The 26560-nt window shown below is 40.9% G+C and overlaps 1 protein-coding gene across 1 annotated transcript; it reads right to left on the bottom strand.

Moving 5' to 3' along the window:
• Positions 1 to 26105, bottom strand: LOC137952985 (nuclear pore complex protein NUP85). The gene is made up of 19 exons (XM_068800145.1): positions 25654 to 26105; positions 25251 to 25353; positions 24880 to 24990; positions 24691 to 24774; positions 23805 to 23876; positions 23658 to 23714; positions 11049 to 11168; positions 10762 to 10962; positions 7154 to 7264; positions 6995 to 7032; positions 6745 to 6901; positions 6513 to 6614; positions 6355 to 6411; positions 5086 to 5232; positions 4868 to 4938; positions 4587 to 4674; positions 3568 to 3624; positions 400 to 620; positions 1 to 288 (listed from the first exon to the last, which is right to left on the bottom strand). Exons 1-18 carry the CDS (start codon positions 26016 to 26018, stop codon positions 420 to 422), a joined length of 2142 nt encoding a protein of 713 aa, XP_068656246.1. The 5' UTR covers positions 26019 to 26105; the 3' UTR covers positions 1 to 288; positions 400 to 419.
• Positions 26106 to 26560: the final 455 nt, after the last annotated feature.

Here is a 26560-nt window from a genome sequence, read left to right as displayed (position 1 = left end):
TTCTGGTAAATAAATTTTGATATTATAGATAACATTACAAATTCAACCTACATTTTCTGTCACGTTACGCCCTAATGATTCTCCAAGATTACAACCGCTAAATTGCTAAATATAACAAGAAAAATTAAGAGTGCAATCTAAGCGGGTTCAAGTGTGCATGTCTGCCTACAGCAACCATCAGTATGATAGTTCTGCAATCAAGAACACTATCTGAAAGAACAATGCTAGTGCTCATACAAGCTGTGCCTCTGGAATGCCAATGTCCAGATTCCAGCTAAAACAGTGATCCTGCAATACGAGTAGACTAAATGTTAGTTCAACATCTCATGAATCCAGTCAGGTTGATGTCCAAAGATGTCCCAGTTTGTAGAAGGGGAGAAATAGCATGTGAATACTTACAAGAGAAATAATTACAGGGTTCATGACTTGTCTTCAAGAATCGTGCGGCCAAGGTTTCTGGCAAGTGCCAACCTCACAGAACTTAGCGCATGAGGTGGCAACTTACTCTCGCAGAAATCAGGCCGAAGCCTTGCAAAGGACAACTCTTGTAGTTTGCTCAACAATAGGTTGGTTTCAGAGACATTAAGCAGAGGTTGATCTGGCCAATATAGCAACTTCAACTGCGCATGAAATGTAAATCATTTAGCAAGAGAAAAAAGCAGGTTTTACATAAACATGTCAGTCACTACTGGACTTATGGTGCTGTTTGAAAAGGAGTTTTAAAAAAGCATCCAGGCATTATTAGAGGAGATGAAATTTAAGATGCCTTCGAGACAGTATGTGCAGTCAAGTACAAGCATATGTAACACTCCAAATTTATAGCAAAGACAAGTATTTCCAAAAAGGCTGTACCTCTTGTTTATCAACCAATAGACATAGTACTAATTATTTACGACTTAGGCTAGATACAGGATATACCATAGACATTTGGAAAGTCAAACCAATAACAGACATCCATCCAATATTAATTGGTTTATACATCTGGAGAATGGTCTAAAACTTTACATTCTTTGAGACAAATTTGCAACCCACATTAGATTGGCAGCCACAAAGTTATCTTAAAAGTTGGATCTAGAGTAAGCATTCAATAATTTAAATTAGACTTTCGTTGATTATATCATGAAGAAATGGATTTTGATGGACAAAAAGTTGCACATCAGCAAGCAAATTCTCTACTTTTCTAAATGTGACAACAAAGGGCCTGAAGAGGAATTTGGTCTTTTTGCTTTGGGGTATTTGGGTACTATTTTATCCAGAAGGCGGTTCATACACTTTCCAACCAAAGGGACAGTAGAGGAGAACATGGGAGACACACTCATTAGCAAACCAGCAAAAGGAACTAGAGAAAGTAGGGCCCAACGGCAACCAAGGCAGGACCCCTGCTGAGCCTGAAGAGAAAAGGATAAAGACTCCTAGAGCGGCAGTGGACCAGTCCACCAATCACTCCAGAAATCAACATTCTGACCACTGTCAATGAAGAGGCTGACAACAGACTGGAATGTGGGGAGGTGAGGAAATAAACAGTGCCAGAGGGGGGAGAGTCTATGTCGAGGGTCACTCGATGTCCACCAGGGGGAGATGTTGTGGAGCTTGGCAGCAATCATATTTCTCCAAATAGTGGAAGGGAGGAGCTTTATATCTCCAAAAATTCATGTCTTTGATCGGGCAAATACAAAGACCACCAAGATGTTTTGGTTTGCAAACATCCTTGCAACCAACCAAATGGTATTTGAAATCGTCCTCAGCACCATGCCAAAGAAAAAAATTGTAGTAATAGTTGTGAGTCAATATATAGAGACCCACGAAAAACTTTATCTGGAGGTAGCACAGAAGATTTTGAGATACTTAAAAGGAGTTCCTGGCAAAGGCTTGTTGTATAAGTCTCATGGGCAAATGGATATTATGGCTACACTAGTACAAACTATGCATGAACAAAATTAGATATGATGTCAACCACTGGTTATTGCACTTTTATAGGAGATAATTTGATGAGTTGGATAAGTAATAAACAAAATGTGGTGGCTCAATCTAGCATAGAGGCTGAATACAGAACTATGGCATACAAGGCAAATTAACTTATTTAGGTGAAATCTGTACTTGGAGAATTCGTCTTTGACATTGAAGGCCGTATGGTTGTGAAGTGTGACAACTAGGAAAGTATCTTTATTGCAAAAAATCAAGTGTTCCGTGAGAACGAAACATATTAAAGAAGATTTCTATTTCATTTGAGATGCTATAATGAGTGGAAAGATTGTTACCCCTTATGTGGAGTCGTCATATCAGCTTAGAGATGTACTTGCAAAGGCTCTTGGGAAGTATAAGCTTATCAATTTTTGTAACAACCTGGAGCTTTTGGACATGTACCCTCCAACTTGAGGGGGAACGTTTGAAAATGTGGTGTTAAGGACATTTATGTTATTTTTCATTATGTATTTATGTTCCTCATAGGTCTTGAAGTATTCCCTGGTCTTGTTATATGTTGGGATGGAGTGTATAGTATATATAAATTTTCTATATCAATTTCTCTCTACCACTGATTGTAGAGGGCGAATCACAGGTGGTAATTACTGCATAAGGTGAGGTGACCCACATGAAGATTTGATCAACACTTTCTACAAATTGCAGATTTTTAGTGTGCACAAAGCACAAACTGTGGACTCATGTACAGTGCTCAGCAAATTCTTTAACCGATTCATTAGTTAAAGCTAAGAATTCTCATCATCACAACAGCTTGTTGTAAGCATATCCAGATGTTGCAATATCCTGTTTTTGTCTATTATTTTATTATTAAAATATTCACCACATTCAAAAGAAAAGTTTGCAACCTACAAAAGAGCTCCAATATGAATGGTATAGCAGCAGATGAATATTAATAAAATCCTAAAATTAGTGAATATAGTCGGACTAAGTGTCAGTTTATTCACAAACTGACTGTATGCGGTCAAAAACCATCTTGACTTGAGCAAAAAATTTGTTGATCACATGTGACCAAACCTAGAAAATTTGAGAACTCTCAAAACTTTCATATTCTTTATCATTCCAGACTTTGCAAGCCCATTTCAAGTGTTGAGTTGTGATTTTTAAAACAAATATTAGACATAGTTAATGTTGGGTCTGTGTCTATCCCAAAATAACTAGCAAAGTTAGGAGATCACTTCCCGAGAATCAAGCTCAGGATCTTTCAAATTTTGGACCAGTTAGAACTATCCTAATCAGGTAGCACGGTTAACTTTATCTAACATATAACTATATTATTGCCATGTCAGGTTCATATTTGTCCACAAAACTTAAAGTTGACAATTTAATCTTCCAAAATGCAATAATCTTCAGTTGCCAAAATACAAGTGATAACTAAAGAGACAACAGAAATCTTATCAGTTGTCTAGTCTTGATAATAGTAAACAATCGACAACAAAGATTCAGGTAATATATATATATATATATATATATATATATATCAATTCCCCCAAACTCCTTTGTCTTAAAGTGTGATAACACAGAGAACTTAGTCTTAGTTATTTTTTGAACTTCATAGTCACAAATGCGAAAAGGTCAGAAGTAACTTACAGAATCATGAAGGAGAGGCAGCCAAAAACGCTCTGGTGTTGATGGATTTTTCATAAGCTGAAAAGACAAAATTTCCATATCATTTACGAAGCTGTAAGATTATAACTGCAACAAAAGAGCCAAGATGGGGATTCTGCCATTGTCGCAGGGTGGTTTTCTACAGGCCGTTGGCCTCCTTGGCAGTTTTGGCGGTTGCATGATGAAGCTCTTGATTAATGTGATGGGCTCAGTTGCCGTGGTTACATACAGTGAAAAGTGCTAATGGCATTGCTGAAATGCTTGCTCAGAAGGGTGCTACATTTCATGGGATTGTTGAAAGTGTTATTTATCCTCTTGATCCTGGCTGATTTCTTTTTCTTTCTGTGGTTTTCATTTGTTTTTTTGACCACTTAGCTTGTGGTTTTGTAATTTATGTATTTGGCCTATTGGTTATGGGCTATTATCTTGTAGTCTCTGATTTTCCCTCTTAATATCATTCTCATTTTTTTTCAAAATAAATAAATAAATAAATATCCCTGGATGAATAAAACAAAGATCAAGAACAAATTTGTAAACCTTTAGGAAAAAATCAAAGTCCACATTCACTCCCAAATGAAGAAGAGAAAGTGAACTGATGATAAGCATATTGCATTGAAAGATTGATCTAAAAAAGAAACATGAATGATACTATTAGATTTGTTGCACTTGGCTGGTATGACTAGTCAAAATTAGAAGACCTCTTCCCAATAATAAGGACAGGATCTTCCAAGGCCAACTGACGTGAGATTATTCTCCTCGAACAATTTCCTTCTCTTACACAACTAGCCTAAGACATGACGCAAAACATACAGCTGCAGAAACCACCAATATTCCCTCTTCCTAGCCAACAAGTATAGAATCTTCCAATGTAGAAATATTCCCCCACAGCAACCTCTTCCACTCTTAAGCAACTCAAATGAAATACCAGTATGTACAACCACAAAACGGAAGGGCATTCACACACCAAAAGAACTATATTGACAGGTTTTAGAGGCAAATACCAGTATAAGGGATTCTGTCGCTTGTCTAGCAGCATTGGTCGCCTTTTCATCTCGAACCTGCTGTAAGGATTTCTTGAAATCCCTATACCTGTCAATAGTTCATAAAAAAATGAAGATCTTTTATTTTTTTTTCTTAATCTTTTTTTTTTTTTTTTTTTTTTTTTTTTTTTGTGGGGAGGGTGGGGGGCAATGGGAGTAAATGAAGCAAAATTTATATGCAAGAAATTTTTTTATTTTGAGATATGTGAAGACAAACAAAGTGAAAGGATTGAAGGTAATACTTGTAGAGAAAATCAAGACCGCCAGCGGTACCTGCTTCTGAACCCAATAACTCAATCAACCCTTCCCATTGCTGACAAGAGTGGGCAGACAAAACAAATCAGTCACTGTTGCCACGTTTAATTGAGGTGAATTAATCTTTATATCTTTCTTGACACAGGTAGAGATCTTCGTAAGATACTTAAAAGCCAGAGAAATTTTCATTTCAAGAAAGGAGGACCTTGAAACCGTCATCAGAAATTGACTTCCCAATAAAGTAAAACAACTGTTGAGCAATTCTACTAAGCCGATGACCGTCACGAGCTTGCTGAAGCCAGTATACTCCCGATCCTTTCCTGCCATGCTTCCAATGGTGAATACCAGCAATCTGTTTAAAAAGAAAAATAAACTGTGACAAAAGATTTAAGGAAATCTCTTTCCAGGATGACTGGCTTCCTCCACAGAGGCATGCATAAAAATGTTAAGACTTATATGACCAGTAAAATTTCAAAGAAAGACCTAAGCATTTGGCATTGCGATGGACATACACTAAACAATAAGAGACAAAAAGTAGCTGAAAAAGATGAAAAACTTTGAGAGAGAAAGAAAGAGAATGAAACGAGAAGAAGAGAGCTGAAGAACTCTGAATGAGCTGTTTTGCAATTTATTGAGTTTTTTTTTTTTGAAATGACAATTTATTGAGTTGGATCTGATGAATTACAAAAATGCCCCTACTTACATGAAATCACTTGTACCCTTATATCTTCCACTCTATACTTCCTATGAATATAAAAATTGGTACATAGACTAAATCAAATATGCAAAATATGATAACACGTCAATATAAAATAACTGATCATGTAAAATGACCAAAATGTCTTTGAGCTGATTTTACAACAGTAGCAATAGCCAATTATGATTCAACAATCTTGAGAATATGTCACAAAAAAATATAATATAATTTGATAGACAAGAATGAAGAAATAGGATCAATAGCATCAGTGGAAGGAGAAAACTAGTTCAAGTGCGTCAAAAAGAATAAAAGTAAGCGTGGAACTCAGAAGAACTGAGGACTGCAGTCCAAATCATAACAGTCATACTTGATAGGGTACCTTAAAAAGGAAAACATTATCATTACTTAGATAATTATAATCTAATAATATTTCATGTGGATATCAGAATTGACAGACAAATATACCTTTAACTAAATTAATAAAAACAAAGTACTTCAATTTTTTTTGCCAATAGTGGCTCCATGAGATTGCTCAAGCAATAACACTAAAGCAACTGACAGTGGTGTGAAATCAAAACAGAAGTATCCCAAGCCGGTTGCTCAAAAGAAAAAAAAATTAAATTGAAAATATTCTAATGGATAATAATGAGCTTGATTCATCCTTGCTCAATGTGTACTGGTATCTGATAGAACTCCACCACATCGTTGTTAAAAGTTGAGAAAGCAGGTACTAAGCATTGCTTACTCCCATCATGAGACAATGTTAGATTACTATACCTTCATTATGCTTGAGCTTATATCATCAAGATCATACAGGCGGCATATTTCCAGACTCTGCTTCAAGTGTATTAAAGGACGTAGTCTGTTAAACAGATCTTGAAACCAAATATCATCCAAAATCTGAGAGAAGAAAATGAATGATAACACAAATTCACCTTAAGTATCATCTGGTTATGCCATATGGGTTGCTTGCACAGTAAAATCTCCAACAAACCCAAACCATGCTTTGGACATGACAACAGATAAGCTGGAGCAATCTGATAAAAGGAATGACAATAGCAGAGTAGAACATAATTGCGTGAACATGATAAAGGCAAAACTTATCCAACTTAAAAACTTAACTATTGTAAGAAAGAGGACAGTCATAACAAAAAAAAAATCACTTACTTGCCACGTTAAAGCATGGGAAGATAGAACCTGTGCATAGACCAGTCGATGAAGCTCTTCTATGCTTATTCCTCCCAGATCATACCGCCCTTCATGTAAGACATCTTCAGCCTTGGTATTCTCTGCTGTCAACAACTCAACTGCATGCACCACCATCCTTATGGAGAAAAAAGAATGAATAAAACAGAAACAGATTTGGTCATGCAATAGATTTAGTAACCTCAGCTGTAAATAAAATTTAGTTGCTCACCATGGTCCAAATGCAATTGAGCACTCTGCCAAGACTACCTAATGAAATATAATTCAGACACCTCAGCCTAGCTAAATAATACGACAGTTAAAGATTCATAAATAAAATGCCAAATAAAGCCTTTATAATAAACCACATAACTTCAAATCCTTATCTCACCTCTGTATTGTCATTTAGGCTACCAAGAAGAAGACCCATCAACCCATGGGAACTGGGTATTTGTTTTAGCTGCATGCATTTTTTAGCTAATTCATGCATTCCTCCCAGACCCTACAGCAAGACCAGAAAGTGCAGGCCATAAACAAAACTGAATCAGAAAGGTTACAAGAAGGCAGGACATCATCAATTAATATCTAATGTCATCAAAACACAGAAAAATCATATTGTTTTCATTAAGGCTGGGGGTAAAAGACCATAACAATTATATATAAAAAAAATAGTTGGCTAAGGTCAGAATCTGGAGATTGTTAGAAATATATTCTTAGGGGTACTGATGTCATTTAACTTACGTAATTACGTACCTTATTAGTCTAGGAGTGTCATTGCTCTTATAGTTATGTGTCTGTTCTATTTAAGAAAATTTTGAGGCCTAAGAATCTATTGAAATACGTATAAAGGGTAGTTTGGTGATTCACTATTGACAAATGGCCCTCATAGGCTAGCAGTAAGCTTACTTTCATATTGGAGTTATGTGGTTCTTTTTCACATTTGATTATGATATGTATATAGCAAGTTATGATAGTTTATGTGTGGAGATGCGTTATTGTCACTTTGTTTGCTTATCACTTAAATGATTATATAATAGAAAAGGATAATAGAAAAGGAGACCGTTTTCTGATCCTAACAAGTGTAGGAAATAGCCACACTTTTCTTCTCTTTCTTCTTAACCTTGAAATTCTACTTGCTATCAGAGCATTGATCCAGTTGTTGCGAGTTTAAAGACTCACTTCCTACTTACTCTATGACTACTCCAGGAAGGGAAAATTCAGAATTCTCTACTGATTGAAGTTCAAGGTTAGATTTTTTTCTTTACTCTTTTGTGCCATAACCCTGGGGTTAATGGTTTGTATTGTCAATTGAACAAATTTAATAAAATATCTGTGCCTCTAGAGGCTTGTTATCTAGGTTTTCCCCGAATCCTAATCTGCCCAAGTCCCCACACCTATGCCTACTGCATGTGTCAGCAATCTGGTATACTGACGTAATCCATGTACTCAGTGATTCTTGCTGGTTTACAAGGAATTACACTTATTAAAAGGATATCTTAGAAGTGATTCAGTTAATAGTTTTGGGGCCCTAATTCTATCCATTGTGCAAGCAATATATTGTGGTTTTGGGTGTGTTTTTTATGCTGGTTGGTGTTATAGTGAGTTCCACTTGATTATTGTTTGGATTACTGGTTTTTTGGTGGTAGACTATGGCTGATTCAGGTGAAGTTATTACCCCAGCTGAGAAGTCTGGAAATTCCAAAAGAACTATTGTGATTACCATTGAGAAGTTGAATGGACAAAATTATCTGGGTTGGTCCAAGTCAGTCCAGATTTATATTAAGGCCAAGCAGAAAATTAAATACTTGAGGAATGACCCTTCGAAACCAATAACAGATGATTTGGAAGCAGAGGCCAATCAAATCATAATAAAGTTACTCAATAGCATAGAGTTTAATTTTTTTATTTATTTTTAAATGATACTGATTTTTATTAAGACAAAAGCTCAAAAGAGTAATTTACAAATGAGGGAATCCTTCCCATACAATGAGAGATTGTTGGGAAGTTCCAAATTTTGCCAATTTATCAGTCAAAGAGTTGGCTGATCTAGGAATGAGATTCCAATTACAATGCGTAAAAGATACAATGTCAGCAATACTATCAGTGATGGGCTAGTGGCGCCAAGGGGGAAGGTTGTCTTTGGAACACCAACTAATAACCGTCTTCGAGTCGCCTTCAATGATTAACTTGCCATGGAGACGATCCCTGAAGATTTGGAGGCCGAACAGCAGAGCACTAACTTCAGCAGTATTAGAATCGGCAATGCCCACCGGACCAGCATAAGAAAGAATGGGGTCTCCATTGTGCCCTCTGAATACACCACTTGCTCTTGCTGAACCAAGACATCCAATAGCACTACCATCAAAATTCAGTTTTATGCAGTTGTAAGGGGGAGGATCCCAGATAGCCATTCTAGGAGCTCTGCTAGGGCCAGACATGTGAGCGATCAAATTCCAATTTTCCTAAAGGGAAATCCCCGATAGAGTGGTAAAATCCTTCTTTGTATGAAGCCAACTCGAGATGAGGTTGATGGCATGAGAAGCCGTGTTGTCTGGGGTGCTAGCTTTGGAGTTAAATCTCCAGTTGTTCCGCTCGAGCCAAATGCACCATGGAACATGCGCTAGACAGGCCGAAAGAATTAACTTGCCTAGCCAAGGAAGGAGAATCCCTCGAACCATCTCAAAGGTGCCAAAGAGGTCCTGATGTAGCCCCAGTCGGAGCCCGAATTTCTGAAAGATCTTCATCCAAACTTGCCACGAAAATCCACAGTGTAAGAGGACATGCTGGACTGTCTCTTCGCACTCACCGCAAAGGGGACAAGAAAGATCGGGAGCAGTGAAGCCTCTTCTATGAAGGTTGTCTGAAGTAAGAATCTGTTCTCTGATGGCTGACCACACGAAGAATTTGATTTTGCTTGGTGCTGAGAGTTTCCAAGCCAGATTTGCCTTGTGCTCATGAGGACTGTAGTCTTACTTTCTGATATGAGAGTAAGCCGAAGTGACAGTGAATTGACCATTATTACTGGGCTTCCAAATCAGCTTATCAACTGAGTGCTCTCGGATAATAGTATTACTGAGTTTAGTACGCAGAGAGCAAAAAGCCAACGATTCCTCATCATTTAATCCCCGACGGAATGGAAGACTCCACGAGTGATCACTCCATGAATCAGCCACGGAGCAAGAGAGGTCGCTTGCCACCCTATGCAACCCCGAGAAGTCCTCTGAGAGAGATCGGGGGCCACACCATTCGTCCGACCAGAAGAGAAGGGTCCTTCCATTGCCTGTGTGAATGCGGTAGCATCTCTGAATACTGGAAGAAGCTTGAAAGCTGATTTCCATATCAGGGATAGGAGGTGAGCAGCGCCACCCTCTCTCCACCATGCACCCGAAAACTGAAGGTAGAATTTCACCATATTCTTCCATAACCCGTTATGGTTGTTGTTGATTTAGAGTTGAAATTTAGAAGTCAGGTTATGAATTGTGAGATAGCCGAGGAAATATGGACATCTCTAGAGTCTTTGTATGATCAAGAGAGCAATCTGCCTAGGATATATGAATTGTATGCCAAGTTTTTTGGCTTAAAGAAGGGAGGTAGACCAATGATTGATTATTTCAATGAGTTGCAAAGCATAGTACAGGAAATTGGGATTTATCACTCCTTTACCACTGATGACACTGAACTGTGGAAGCAGTAAGGACAGATCTATGTGGTGAAACTTATTGATGGTTTAGGCCCTAAATATAATGCCCATTGAAAGTGAAACAGAATAAGAGATACACTGACATTCTAACATTTATCATCTAATACACCAAATACAAAACTTCTCTCTGTGATAAGACTTAAAAGACTTCTATTTGAATGATGATTCTTTGACAATACAATCATCTATATCTCTATCAAGGACTTCAGATAAATCATCAGAAATCAGTCATCTATAACAGACAGTCAAAGAGTATTAAAACCTTAAAAACATGGGATTGAATGCCCTTTTGCACTAACCGTTGTAAAGGGCCTAATGTAAAGCAAGTGAGATATAAACAGCTCCATCCAATGGCAGGTTGCACTCATAAGATTGCTAGTATTGCCCAGCATAATCTGCAACAGACTCCTCAAGCCTTCCTTTGTGAGGTGGTGACCACATTGAACCCAAAATGCACTGCACTCCAGCTTAGCTATTTGGGCCCGCCACTTCTCCCATGCCTGTGAAATCACAAATATAAATGAGTTGCAAAACCAGAGATGAGCCACTGTTTAATAAAAGAACAATAAAATGGCCTATATCTAACCTTCATAAAATCTGGCTTGCTTCTAAAGCATTGGCCAAGATTTCCAGCTCGTAACTCTGGCCGCATACGCGGCATTGTTGACACAAGAACAGCAACTGCTTCTACAAGACCATTTTCTGTCTGCAGCACTAAATGAAATCAGCACAGCCTGAACTTTTTTTTTTTTTTTTTAGGAACTGAACCTGAACTTCTTATATACCCCAAGAATAACATCATGGAGAAGTCTGACATGAAAGAAAAGAAGTTCAACATTCATAAAAGAAACGTCTTGGTGCAAGCATGCAACTATATCATAAAATCAAGGAATCTTGCATCCACTTTAACTTTAGTATTAGATCTATACTGAGATTAAAAATTTCTCTCGTCATCTTCTTGATGTTTGAAAATCCAGTCCTCAGGATACATAGCTGGTCTTTTGTGGCCTTGCATGAATTTTGTTACTCTGTACATGCTTGCTTTATTGGGCTCCTTTGTTCTGATTTATAGAATCACTATAGAAATTGAAGATTAAGAAGTGGAAGAGAGAGGAAGAAGACAGAAGACAAAAGGAAGATGGGAGAAAGCAGTTCATACAACAGCATCAGTCGTAGGGCTTCGAATTCAACCCCAACCTTTTTTTTTTTTTTTGAGAATAGTGAGAATCTCATTGAGAGAGAGGAAGAATGAATACAAGTTACAGAAAGAAGAAATTTAAGAAGTAGGCTGCTTACAAAAAGGCCATAATAAAAAAAAAAGATAAAAAAACCTGTAGCCTAGAAAAAGAACACAATAATAAAAACTACTTATCCTACTGTTACTACATCCGTTAAAGATAATCACATGAAAAGACAGAAATACTCCTCATTCCTACACACCTTATAGCCAATGTTTTAAATATTGACATGTATCGGCCAGCATCGGCCGATATATGTCCGTTTCCATGGGAAAAAAATTGATATTAGAGGGAAGTTTAGGAAACTATCCAAGTTTCCTATTTCTTTGTTAAGTTTCCTTGTGTATCCTACAATATGTTCCAATATATGAGGAAACTTGACAGGATCAGGATTTGGAAACATGTAGATATTACTTACCCACTCTGATTTTAAGATTTCCATTTACAACTTTTTTTTTTTTTTTTGAGAAAAGGATAAATATATTACCAAAGAAAAACGAAACTAAATACAAAAATCAGTGGAGCAAACCCCCAAACAACAAGGATTTGGAGGGTTGCTCCCTATTTGGCAAGCACAACGGTTGCCGACTTGGCGAATCTCGGAAAGTGAGACCAAATACAACTAAAGTGGGAAGCAATATCCATAAACGCCAAGAAAACATCCCAGTGGCACCACGAGGGGGCGGAGGCACGATAACACCAGCCAATAACCACCTTGGAATCTCCAATGTGCAGAGGGTCCCCACATTTGTCCCTAAAAATACGAAGCCCATTAAGGAGACCATGTAATTCAGTTGTCGTTGAATCCGAAATCCCCAAGGGGCCCGCATAGGAGAAACACTAATTACCCGAGGAGTCAGTTATAACTCCACCGAAGTCGGCAATCCCAGGATTACCAAACGAAGAGCCATAAAAATTTAGCTTGAGGAGCCCGAGTCTTGATCGGGTCCATTCCTTCACAATAGAGGATTTGGTTCTAATATGTAATAGAGCCAAACAGTTCCAATTATCTCGTATAGAAGAGCCACGAAAGGGGAAAAAGCCTTCTTGGTAAGAGGAAATGTGCCTCGAGATACAATCAACAACTCTCTCCGAGGATTCACACTTAGCATTGAAGCATCTGCGGTTATGTTCATTGCACAAACCCCACTGAATGAAGGCAGTACAGGCAGATAGAATCAACTTTTCCATCCCGAGAAGAGTAGCATCAATGAACATTCTACTGAAAGCAATCAAATCCTCCGGCAGACAAAATTGGATTATGACCTTGTAAAGAATGGAGGTCCATACGAGCCACGAGAAGGAGCACTGCAGGAGGATATGGCTAGTCAATTCCTCCTCCGAATTGCAGAAAGGACAAAGGAGATAAATAGAGGGGTGGCCTCTCCATCTAAGCATATCTGTAGTGAGGATTTTATTGAGGCATGCACTCATAAAGAATTTCATTTTGGGTGGGGCGCAAAGCGCCATGTAAAAGTTACAGTGTGTTCCACTTGATGGGAGTGCCATCCTCTAATGTATTCGTAAGCAAAAACCACTAAGAAGACACCGCTCTTATCAGGCCACCAAATAAGCTTATCCAGCGATAGAGACCGCAATCGAAAAGATTGAATAGATTCCATCAGATGACATGCATCCAAGGCCTCAGTATCGAACAAACCCCTCCGAGAGTGGACGTTCCACCCACTGCCTTCAAAAGCCTCAACCACCGAAATCTCATGACGCAAAGAAAGCCGAAATAGATTGCTGAAAGAACTCTGGAAAAGCTCCATCCCCGCCGACCAATCTCCCCAGAATTTTAAGGACCGCCCATTACCCACATGGAATCTGATGGCTAAGGAGAAGGTCGGAAAAAGAAGGTAGAGGGATCTCCAAATCGGCGATAGGCATCTTCTGTTACCTCCTGAAATCCACCAAGGAGAGGAGCATCCAAGTTTGGCGATGACCATTTCCTTCCAGAGATTGGAAGAGATGGTGTTGAACTTCTAAATCCACTTCAAAAGCAATACCTGATTCATGTCCTTTGATTTTCAGATACCCAAACCCCCCAAATACTTAGGGATACAAACTTCATCCCAACATACCAGATGGTATTTAAAGGTATCACATGAGCCCCTCAAAAGGAACATTCTTTTGATTTTGTCCATGGCTTTACAAATGGAGGCAGGGCGTGGCAGGAATGATAGGAAGTAATTTGGAATATTGGGTAAGTCTACCTACTTTGCTAAGAAATCAACCTTTCCAAGTGGCAAGGCGAACTTCAAGCTTCTCTACCAACAAAGTCCAAAGGCCCTTATTGATGCACCCGTTGAATAGATGGAGCCCGAGGTAGGTGGTTGGAATGCTGGAGGCAGAACAGCCAAAAAGACTCGCCATATTAGAAAGCAGCTCAGAGTTAATGTTTTTTTTTTTAAATGATGCTGATTTTTATTAAGACAAAAGTTCAAAAGAGCAAATTACAAAGGAGGGAATCCTTCCCATATAATGAGAGACTACTGGGAAGTTCCGAATTTAGCCAATTTATCAACCAAAGAGTTGGCTGATCTAGGAATGAGATTCCAATTACAATGCAAAGATGATACAATGTCAACAATACTATCAGTGATGGGCCAGTGGTGCCAAAGGGGGAGGCTGTCTTTGGAACACCAACTAATAACCGTCTTCAAGTCGCCTTCAATGATTAACTTGCCATGGAGATGATCTCTGAAGATTTGGAGGCCGAACAGTAGAGCACTAACTTCAGCAGTATTAGAATCGGCAATGTCCACCGGACTAGCATAAGAAAGAATGGGGTCTCCATTGTGACCTCTGAATATACGACCTGCTCCTGCTAGACCAGGACATCCAATAGCACTACCATCAAAATTCAGCTTTATGCAGTCACAAGGGGGAGGATCCCAGATAGCCATTCTAGGAGCTCTGCTAGGGCCAGACATGTGAGTGATCAAATTCCAATTTTCCCGAAGGGAAACCCTTGAAAGAGTGGCAAAATCCTTCTTTGTATGAAGCTAGCTCGAGATGAGGCCGACGGCATGAGAAGCCGTGCTGTCTGGGGTACTAGTTTTGGAGTTGAATCTTCGGTTGTTCTGCTCAAGCCAAATGCACCATAGAACATGCACAAGATAGGCTGAAAGAATTAACTTGCCCAGCTGAGGAATGAGAATCCCTCGAACCATCTCAAAGGTCTCAAAGAGGTCCTAATGTAGCCCCAGTTGGAGCCCGATTTTCTGAAATATCTTCATCCAAACTTGCCACGAAAATCCAGTGTAATAGGACATGCTGGACTGTCTCTTCACACTCACCAGAAAGGGGACAAGAAAGATCGATGGCAGTGAAGCCTCTTCTGTGAAGGTTGTCTGAAGTAAGAATATGTTCCCTGATGGCTGACCACACGAAGAACTTGATTTTGCTTGGCGCTGAGAGTTTCCAAGCCAGATTTGCCTTATGCTCTTGAGGACTTAAGTCTTGCTTTCTGATATGAGAATAAGCCGAAGTGACAGTGAATCGGCCATTGTTACTGGGCTTCCAAATCATCTTATCAACTGAGTACTCCCGAATAATAGTACTGCTGAGTTTAGTAAGGAGAGAACAAAAAGCCAACGACTCCTCATCATATAATTCCCAACGAAACTGAAGACTCCACGAGTGATCACTCTATGAATCAGCCGCAGAGTAAGAGAGGTTGTTTGCCACCCTATGCTCGGAGTTAATGTTGAAACCCATCAAAGAAATTTTTCCCCAATTAACTTTCTGCCCAGATGCTAATTCAAAAAGACCCAAAACGGCTTTGATCCTTCTAGCTTCTTCCATGTTGCCAATCCCAAAGATGACATCGTCCGCATACTGGAGGATGGGAACATCAAAAGCTGGTAAGTGACTAGTAGGGGTCAGCCAGCCAAGCTCCATGGCTGAATCAAAAATGGAGGATAGGAATTCCTCCATAATGTTGAAAAGAAGTGGGGATAAAAGTCTCATTGTCTAAAAGCCCTCTAGTCCCTTCGAAATAACCGCATACTGTGTCATTGAGGATGAGCAAGTAGGTAGCCGAGCCCACACAACTCTTGATCCAAAATCTTCATTTCTCACCAAAACCCATACGATCCATCAGCTCGTCCAACAGGAGCCAGATTAATCAATCAAAGCTTTTTCCAAGTCAAGCTTGAGGGCAATTCTCGGATCATTAGAGCAGCTAAAGTGGTTGATGAGTTCATAAGCAGCCATAGTGGAATCGAGAATATTCCTACAATTGAGGAAAGCACCATGCCCCCAGTGTATGACAGTCGGAAAGAAAGCCTTGAGCCTATGTGTCAAAATTCTAGCAACAATCATGTACGTACTTGTGATGAGACTAATAGGCCAAAAATCTTCCGGTTTCTCAACATTGGTCTTTTTTGAGACCAACATGATGAACGAAGCCCCAATGCTACGAAATGTGATGAATTTCTCATAGAAGCCATGGATCATGGCAGTAATATCCTCCTTAATTATTGGCCAGAACCTTTTGAAGAAACCCCCATTGAAACCATTAGGGCCCAGGGCCCTATCACTTTCCATGCCTAACACCGCCCACTCGACTTCACCAGCGGGGAAAGGGGATTCCAAGAGGGATGCAAGTGCTAGAGAGAGGCCGGAGAAGTGAAGGTGCTGAATTTTATGTCGATTGAAACATTTCTCTAAATACAAGTCTGTGAAAAACTAAATCAACACATTAGTAATAGAGTTTCGATAATGTTACCTCATTATTGATACATAAAGAGGCATTTCGGTTGGATCTCCTTCTTACCGTAGCAAAGGCATGAAAAAACTTTGCATTTGCATCCTCATCTTTCAGTCATTTGAATCTAGCTCTTTGCTTCCACCGAATTCATTCTTGATGCAATATTAAATTCAAGTCGGTAGTGAGAGAAATGAGAGATGAAAATTCCGAAGGGGATAAATACCTTTATTCCTCAACCAAGTCTAGATCAGCAATCTGCGAGAGAAGAGAAGCCTTCTCGGCACCCAGCGAGGCACAAGCTCGAGGTCCACTCCTTAAGTTTTCCTTTTAGGAACCAGAGTTTCAGAGGAAAGGCCCACTCCATTCTACCATAGGTTCGGCCCTCTGACCACCAATCATTAATGAGAGGATCAAAAATTTTGTCCAGGACCCACGAATTCTCAAAACCGAAAAGAGAGGGTCCCCATCTACCAAAGGAAGTGGAGAGCAAAATAAGCTAGTGATTAGACACCACCTTATTGAGCACCCTTCCAGAAACGTTTTCAAATATTTGCAACCATTCCGAACAAGCAAGAAAACGGTCCAGCTTAGATAAAATTGGATGTTGCTAGCCATTTGACCAAGTATAGGTTTTCCCCAACAGAGGGATCTCGTCCAAACCGCAGCCATCGATGAAGTCCACAAAGCCCCTCATAGAGGAGGTGATGCAGGGAGTCAAAGGCTTCTTCTCGTTACAGAAGAGAATAGCGTTGAAATCCCCCACATAAAGCTAGGGTGAAACCCAGATCTGATTTAGCTCTGAGAACTCATCCAAAAAACAGCATCTCTCCCGATATCTCGGGGGACCATACACTCCATCCAAGCACCAAAGCCTACCAGAAGCGTGATCCCGAAGGCGGATGCCCAAGGAAAAGCAACCCTCCCTAACATCAAGAGCATCAAAACCAGCGGAATCCCAGGCATCAAAGATGCCACCGGAGTGGCCAATGGCATTAACAGCCGCCCACTTCATCGACGAACAACCCCATAACTCCCTTGCGATAGGATCAATCATCTTCTGACACTTTGTCTCTTGAAGCACCACAATTGAGGGTTAAATTGAGAGAAGAAATGGGAGATTACCCCACACTTCCAGTCAACACCAACTCTTCTAAGATTCCATGAGATTAAAATCATTTGTTACCCCTTTTCTGGACTCTCAGAGTGTTGTTGTCCCCCCGCAGCTGACTGCCATAAATTACTCCGATGAGACGCTCTAAGTTCATCATTTGTTGCCACGTCTCCTCATCGTATCTATGTTGCTTGGCTTGAAGCCCCTCCACAAGGTGGGACAACCTTTCATTTGGGGCAGGGAAGGAGATTTGGCTGAGGTTTGCCTCAGGTGGCTGTGGGGCAACAGTGCTGGATTCACTCCACAAAGTTTGACTATTCTGGTGGTGTCTTCTTCGCTGGTAGGTAACCAGAACAGGGGGTGAAACAGTATGAGGAAAAGGCGCAACTTCAGTTGTGGACTCCGATTAAGAGTGATCGATTCTTTTGGCCTCAACCGGTGATTGAAGTGGGGAGGTAGGCGGTGAAGCCATTTCTTCCATGAGAGGGGAAAAACCAGCAAGAATCCCAGCTTGTTTGGAGAATTGGGTTTGGCCGTGGGAGGGTGTAGGGATTTTCGGAGGGTTGTGCCAGCCAGGCGTTGAGAGAAGCGGAAACCAAAAAAGGGGAGAAAATAGACCCTTCCCCATTTTCAAGATCCTCATCCCGCTGGATTCGAAAGGGGCCAGCAGTCGAGGTCAGTGACAAAGGGAACCACACTGGGTTCTCTAGGGAAGGCTGTTGCGTGGCTTCGGGAGACGGGCTGGCAGAGAGGACTGCCTCGGTTGCGGGTCCATTAGCTGGAAATGGCATCACCAGCAGTCAAGGCCATCGACATAGGGAACCGAACTGGGTTCCCTAGGAAAGGCTGACGTGTGGCTTCGGGAGAAGGGCTGGCAGAGAGGATAGCCTCAGTTGCACGTCATTAGCTGGAAAGGCATCTGCCGAAAGGGGAAGAGACCTTTTCCCCTTATTCAGACCTCCTCCGTGCAAGGACCAAGATGTCTTGGCAGGTGAGGCAGGCAACATTGGGAGTTGTGTGGGGGCTTTTGAAATGGGGATGAGTGGGTGTAGGTGTTGCGTGGTGAGAGGGGTTGAAAAGAGGGGTCTGCAAAGGGTATGCAATAGGTTCATAGGATTTTTCTTATGTGGGTTGTATTTCGGGAGTCGGCCTGGCAGAGAGGGTGTCCTTGGTATCTGAAAAAGTTGTTGTGAAGGTAGATCGAGCAGAGCATGTCAGTTTAAGAAAAATCGAATTTGAAAACAAGTTTGGTAGGGAAGTTGAAGAGTCCGAATCAGTACCAAAGGTGCCAAGTTGGCCGAGCTGACTCGGCTATTCAATAACTTGGCCTAGGGATGAACCGATGGTCCTCTGTAATCAGCTCCCCGAAAGAGGCTTTGATCCAAATGAAGTCTGTTCCAAAAACAAGCTTTAGAAAAAGGCGTCCCAACCACCGAGAGGTTGGAACGACGAAAGCCATGGCTACGTCCAGCTTTCTTCTTCCAGTAGTATTGTTATGCACGCAATAACATTATTATTTTAGTTTTTTTATTTAATTTATTTAATTTATTTCAGTTTTAGACCACAAGGATATTTTTGGAATATTTTATTTATAGGGGTATTTTTGTAATATTTTATCTTAAACCCTAACATGGTGAACCCTATTTAAGGGGTATGAGTAATGAGAAAGACAAGCATTGAAGCATTGAGAATTAAGTTAAATCTAGAGTAAACAGGCTTGAGATCACCTTCTTGATCTCGAGGTTAGGGTTTTCCTCAAAAACCCACGTATTCTCTCATCCTCCATTGATCTTCGTCTTCCCCATGTCTTCCTACTATCCCTATAGTAATGCATGGCAGACCCGTAACCCGTGGCAGATCCAAGATCCTCCCAACGAATCCTTGTGTCAGATTCGGGACCGTAACAACTGGTATCAGAGCGGGAACACGATAAGCCAAGAAGATGAAATAGTGGCGATGCACAGAAATGGCGTGCAGCCTGGGTGAAGTATTTTTTATCAACGGAGCAACGAGAGGCAGTCGCTCGAGAAGAAGCTCTCTCGAACGGACAGAACGACCAATGGCCAGCAACATCAAAAATTTCATCTTCGTTACCGGCCGGAGTCCCTGTAGAAGAGGTGGGCGCTGTTTTAGACGAGCAAAAAGGCGTCAATTTCGGCGCCTCAACATTTCTGAAATCACACCTCCGAAATAGACGTCGATTTCGGCCTCAACATTTCCACAATCAGCCGGCGGGACCTCCGTTTTTGGGATCTCTGAAGGGTATTATGCCCCATCCTCAAGCAATCCTCATCTCATTGCTGCGGTAGACGCTCTCTCGGACGAACAGAAGACGCAAGAACTCAAAGAGTTCTCTGTATCTCCGGCGGCGGCAACATCCGACGGTGGGGATTCAGAAAATCGGGAATGGGAAAAGCTCCCTGCACTCTCGCAATCAGACGGAAAATCGGAGGGGAACAGGAGATTCTGTCGGCGCCGTAGGCGAAATTTCCGCAAGGGGTCTCTGTTCCGGGGGGCTGAGAAACATAGATTCACACGTTTCCGAGAGCCATCTGTCTCGGCAACTCTACCAGCGGCAATGCCCCAACGGGCTGCTCTTCGCCACCGGAGAAGCAGGAGATTCCGTCAGCAACATTTCCGCAGAAGACCCGTCGGCGACATTTTAGCAGAGGACCCGTTGGCGACATTCCAGCAGAAGACCTGTCAGCGACATTTCAGCAGAAGACCCATCAGCGACATTCCAGCAGAAGGCCCGTCGGCGAGATTTCAGCAGAAGACCAGTCGGCGACGCTTCCGCAATTACCGCCGCCCGCCCTGTTCGGGATTTGCTGCAGGAGGAAGAAGGGTCCGATTAAATTTTCCTTAGGAAAATTTAATCGGCGTAGTCCGCTGAGTCTCGCGCGGGACTGGGCGGACTGCACCGAGTCAACTCAGGCCAACTCGGTCATAGCCAACTTAAAAAAAAAAATTAAAAAAAAAAAAAAACCTAGAGGGCATGCTCCAGTTTTTGGGCATTTAGCGGGCGAACATAGCGATCGCGGATGCTACTTGGGCACAGGTGGAGACATCGGCATACAGACACTACTTCCGAGCTTGAGGACAAGCTCGTCTTCCAGGAGGGGTGTAATGTTATGCACGCAATAACATTATTATTTTAGTTGTTTTCTTTAATTTAATTTATTTATTTCAGTTTTAGGCCACATGGGTATTTTTGGAATATTTTATTTATAGGGGTATTTTTGTAATATTTTATCTTAAACCCTAATAGGGTGAACCCTATTTAAGGAGTATGAGTAATGAGAAAGACAAGTATTAAAGCATTGAGAATTAGGTTAAATCTAGCGTAAACAGGCTTGAGATCACCTTCTTGATCTCGAGGTTAGGGTTTTCCTCAAAAACCCATGTATTCTCTCATCTTCCATTGATCTTCGTCTTCCCCATGTCTTCCTACTATCCCTACAGTAATGCATGGTAAACCTGTAACCCGTGGCAGATCCAAGATCCTCCCAATGAATCCTTGTGTCAGATCCGGGACCGTAACACATATCCTCGGCCCACTTGATTGGCGTTCTAAAGGAGTGCACAATCCGACTCAGCACTTTGTCCAACCAAAGCTCCGCCAACAAACCCCAAATTTAGATCCATTGCCCAAGGGGGCTGCAGAGAAGGGTTTTCGACCATTTTGAGATCGAGACAATCTTGTCATGTTCCAGAATCGTGACTGAGAGTGCAGCCTCCACTTCCACTCGAGAATGAAGATATATCATCCATTTTTGGGGACTAAGCATAGAAATTTTGGGCCTATAGTCAATTTGAAGTCGATCGTGGATCCACAAGTCGAGGCCCACTTGATTAGTGTTTTGAAGGAGTGCGTGATCTGATTGAGCACTTCGTCTGACCAAAACTCCGCCGGCAAACCCCAAATCGAGATCCATTGCCTAAGGGGCTGCAGGAGGGTGATTTGGGGTCACCATATGTGAGTCTCCATGTCCCTGTGCGAGGGAGAGGATGCTACCGCGCAGAGCTTCCCAGCGGAAAGATGGACCGAAACTCTCTGGGAGGTAGATCAGGGCCATGATGAGGCTACCCCTGCTTTGAACAATCTTGCACTCCCGAAATCCATTTTTCCGGAACATCGAGAAAGAGAAAGAAATTGCCCCAACTTCTAGCTCCCGCAATCTTAGTGAGGCCGCGTTCGAATTCGTTGTGTCGCTGAAGCATCGGAGAAATTCCAAGACAGCAGCCATCGGAATCGAGATCTTCTCATCCCGTGTCTAATCGTGATTCGAATAACAGTCCAGTACCTTTCCGAGACCGGTTCCAGCGTTAGTTCCGTGCTTCTGAAATTTAGTGGTCTTTGAAAACATCCTCTTCTCCTTCCTTTCCACCTTTTGATTTCGAGCTGTCTTCCACTATCCATTCTCCTTCCTTTCCGCCTTTCGATTTCGAGCTGTCTTCCAAAGTCCATTCTCCTCCGTCGCATTTGTCGTTTCCCCATCGTCGTGCCCCAGCTGTGCCGCCAATGAAGCCTCCTTCTCTCCCACGGAAGAGACCATCTGGATTTTGTCGGAACAAAAGGGAGGTGGGCACACCTCCATTGTCGCAAACTGCTGGAGAACAACATCTTCACTCTCCCCATGGCAGCAAGAGATCTTGTAGGGATTTCCATCCTCTCGTCGCCCGGACTCTATCATCCTTTCCTCCTTCCATTTACAACTTCTTGAAATGAAGGCAGCAACTTCTGTTTTGTTCATGTTTTTTTTGAAATGGTGCTGAGATTTATTAGAAAGAAGAAAGAGTTACATCGGGGGGCTTGGTTAGCTAGCTATCGGCAAACGAGTTTGGCAACCTATAAACATGATACCAGCCCCTTTTAACCTTTATGACCTTGAGCTCCTCTTTTCTAGGAGGTGGAGCCACTTTCAAAAAAAATTCTATTTTTCTTACTTCTTTTCTTCCTATTCTTTGCTTCTTCTCTTCTTCCTTTCTTTTTCCTCCATTCTCTATTTTTCTTACTTCTTCTTTTCTTCCTATTCTTTGCTTCTTCTCTTCTTCCTTGCTTTTTCCTTGGAGTCAATTTTTAGGTCTCTATCAAATCCATAGACTACAAATTGTCATAGGAATTTGTAGGCATAACAATTTCACGAGTATCAGCCATTGTAACCACAAAGGTACTTAAGCAAGACAAGAAACAACTCAGAAACAATCCAAAAAATCAAAACAGCACAGACTCCTTATCGTTGCCTACATAGATGAGACAGACCCCACACAACTCAGAATTAGAACACAAACTTCATTTGATAGACAAAAGCAAACAATCAATCTCTAAAACACAGAAATTCAACTCAGATCAAGGAGAAGTGACCAAAGATAGATGATGGTAGGGAAGAGGAGAGATGAAGCAAGCAAAAAGAGCAAGCCTAGAATACTTGCACAGGCACAGGTTTAGACAAACAGCACCAAACAACCCCTAAGGGCGAAAAAAAAAAACTCCTGAGGCCGTTTGGTCTAGTGGTGTTCTCTTTACACCAGGTACGTCAGGTCGCGAGTTCAAATCGCACCACACCCCTCTAAAATAAAGGGCACAAAAAACATATCAAACCGTTCAACTGGCAGCAAAAGTCATCAACCATAGAGTTATGGCTTTGGAGAAATCGCAGATTGGTAGAAAGACTAGAAGTGGCTGAAACTCCTCTGCAGCAGAATCTCATTGCTCTTATACCATATAGAAGTTGAAGATTAAGAAGTGGAGAAGAGAGGAAGAAGAGAGAAGAAGAAAGGATGATGGGAGAAAGCTGCTTGTACAACAGCAGCAGTCATTGGGGTCAGAATTTGACCCCATCTGTCTTTTATTTAATCACTTAAAAATATAATTACATGAAAGGACAAAACTACCCCTCACTCCTAACAACTCATAAATTATCTGAATTAACAGAAATAGTACCACTCTGTGTCAAATAAAAGCATAAGGACATCTAACCTATGAGAGGAAACACATATAAAGTAAAAAGACCATAATTCCCCTGGATTTATATTTCAATAATCACCATTGTTAAAAGCAAATGACCTAGACAAACTACTTTGAGAAGAGTAATCTTATACATCAATTATTTATAGAACTTCACCAACCTCACGATTTCCTAGTTGATCCAGCTGATAAGACCCATGCAATCTTAATAGTTTCACCTGCACAAAGCACATGTCACATGTATGAATTTTCTTAAGTCCTCCAAAAAGTATTTGATGGAACACAAGAAGCAAGACACAATCTCTTACCACAATGTCATGCCAACCAACAGCTAATGCTGAAGATATACCATCCCAGTATGCCGCATCATTCTCGATGATCTGAGATAAATAAGCAAGGAGAAAATCAATTGCACTCAATATACAGACAACCATGAATAAGGATATAAAATGGTTTGTGGTCCCAGATAAACAAAACATTAGGTCAGCATATCAAGATTCAACAACCAACAAGTTGAGCAATACAGGACTAAAATGTATTTTAGGTTACATGTATAAAATTATCATTATGACCAGAACATAGATATTTTTTGTTTTAAAGAAATTGAAGAGCCTTTATTAAAAGAGTAGAAATAATATACAAAGGAGAGAGAGGACAGGCCTCAAGCCTCAGGATACAAGAGGAAGTTACCCATAGAAAAGTACTAACAGGTAATCCATTCATGGCTAAGCACTAAGAGAATGCAGCCACTTAATAAAAAGAAGACAACAAACATGTAGGACTAATCCAATGACACAGTACAGTTACTTGCAGAGCAGAAAATGAAGCACATTAAAATTCACTTTTACAATTTGGAGTATCAAACCCAATAACAAAAGGATTGCAGGAATCAGTGAGTTGCACATGAAATAAAATAGCCTGTTCAAGAAAAGAAGAATGAAAGAGTTGCATTAACTAAATGAACTTTCAGTACAACCGTCAAAGGGAATTTGAAGTTTGAGCGCCAAATTGCACTAGAAGCAAAACTTCTGGCATCCACCTCCTATGGTTATGAGTATACTGTTATACACAACAGCTTTTATAGAACAAAGTGCAAGACAATATTAAGAAGCTGCAGACTCTAAATGCTGACCAAAATTTAGGCTTTTGTTACTGCCACCAAACAGGAGGAGACAAAGAAGGTTAAATACTGACCTCTAAGTCAAAAAGTTTCTTCTGCAGGTCCACAAGCTTTGAGTGGACTGTTGCCTCAGACTTTGAAAGGAGACAATCATAGTCCTGTGAGAGTTATCTCAGCACTTATGATGAAATTAAAAAAGACATACACTGTATTGTTCTAAACATAATAAAGCAATGAATATAAGAAGGAGAAAGAGCATTTACAGCTAACCAATCAACCAGACGCTCATTAAGCCATGTTCGCAACTGTTTATCCACATAAAAAAATTCAATAAGTTCCCAGGCGGCCTTCAATGGATTTGGTTTCATAGCCACCTGGAATAGGAAAACACCTTTTGTAAGAACAATGCCATGAACTTTTCTTTTAGAAAAAATGAGAATGATCTTTTGTCAAACAAGATCAACCAGCATGCAGCATCCCTGTATCAGAAGGTAGTTGAGCTTCATTTATTTTCCACAATGGTTGCAAGAAATAAACCATAGAGCAAAAACAAGTTCACCACAAGATGGTTATCTCTTATGAAACATCCGCTGAAAAAGATAAAGATAAATGAAAACGTAAAAAATAACGCCACCTTTATCAGTGACTTTGGATCTTCAAGCACAGAGCTATGAGGTTGCTCCGGGATTCCAAGAAGAGCACTTATGAGTTTGCTGTACTCCAAAACGTGTTGCCACCTACATTGATTCGAGGAACAGTTATTTAAAGAAGTGAGAAAACAGTAACGAAAGTGAATCGCTGGTTGAAGATCTCAGATGTTACAGACAACAGGAAAGAATAGAAGAAAATTTTGCAATCAACATAAAAGGAAGAGCAATGCTATAGCTATGTTTAAGTACTAGTATCTTCTGTTTTGTCCGCAATGTCATAAACTCACTCTTCTCTGCGTTGATTCTGTAACATTTTTTTCCCTCAACCACATTAAGATGGATAGAATTACAGAGTCAACAATAGTAAAATCACTGATTTTGGTTTACCAGTCTTCTTGATAAGAGGACATTTTTGACAGCGCCAACATCGAATGTCTCCTGTTCTGCAGCATGGCAAAAGCCGGCAAAGAACTGTAAGCAACTCTCCGCGTCTGGGCATCGGTTACGTCATGGTCACCGGCATTGAGCTGGACTTCCACCACTTTCCCGCCGACATCGTCATCTACAGTAGATTCCTGCGACGTTTGGCGGAAATAGGTGACAGTGAGCAAGTTCCCTCGACACCAGGAGATGGAGAGGCGAGCGACAGGTGGTTTGAGACCGTGGCGGACAGGGTAGACTACGGATTGGCCTGTGGTTTGAGGTGACAATGGGACGATAGAGTCGGCTGGATCAATCATATGGGCGGGCATTTGGCCGGCGAGAGAATCGGCCAACCGGTGGTCCAGCCAGCAATGGAGTATTCGGGTGTTTGCGCAGTTAGGCGAGCATAGCGGGAACTGTGGAGTTTTCCTTTTCGTAAAGGCAGACGACGGGGGTGGGCAAGTCGGGTTCCGGATACGTATCGGGTACATATAAACCAGATACGTATCGGGTACATACAAACCAGATACGTAGCAGGCGTATCGGGTGATGTATCTGGTGTATGAGTGACGTATAGAGAAGATTTATTCACCCTAATTTAAGGTATAAAAGAGAGACAACTCACTTTTTAAGGGTAACTCAGAACAAATCACCACTTGGGTGAATAAAAAGACTTGACTCACACTAAATATCAGGTGCACTCCTATACTTTGCTCCAAAGTCATGTCAAAATAAAAAAAAAATGATAAATTGAAGAAATATTAGAGAAACACAAAGATTAGCACTTATAAAAGGTGACAATGCAACATTCATACTTCTAAAAAAGGAGGCACTCATCAAATAAATAGATTTATGAAAGTGACCGGTCTTG

Source organism: Aristolochia californica, unplaced genomic scaffold (genome assembly GCF_029961685.1).
Source record: "Aristolochia californica isolate CCGP_79_NKW_82.1479 unplaced genomic scaffold, dmAriCali1.0.hap1 SCAF_16, whole genome shotgun sequence".
NCBI classification, from domain to species: Eukaryota; Viridiplantae; Streptophyta; class Magnoliopsida; order Piperales; family Aristolochiaceae; genus Aristolochia; species Aristolochia californica.
Note: the sequence above shows the minus strand (reverse complement) of the source record. Positions and strands in the feature narration are given on the sequence as shown.

Excerpts from the sequence above, each read along its gene's own strand:
- LOC137952985 (XM_068800145.1), bottom strand. The coding sequence starts at position 26,018 with ATGCCCGCCCATATGATTGATCCAGCCGACTCTATCGTCCCATTGTCA. Across the intron at positions 6,615-6,744 it reads CCCATGCTTTAACGTGGCAA|ATTGCTCCAGCTTATCTGTT; the intron begins GTAAGTGATTTT and ends TCCTTTTATCAG. Across the intron at positions 4,939-5,085 it reads TTTCTGATGACGGTTTCAAG|CAATGGGAAGGGTTGATTGA; the intron begins GTCCTCCTTTCT and ends CACTCTTGTCAG.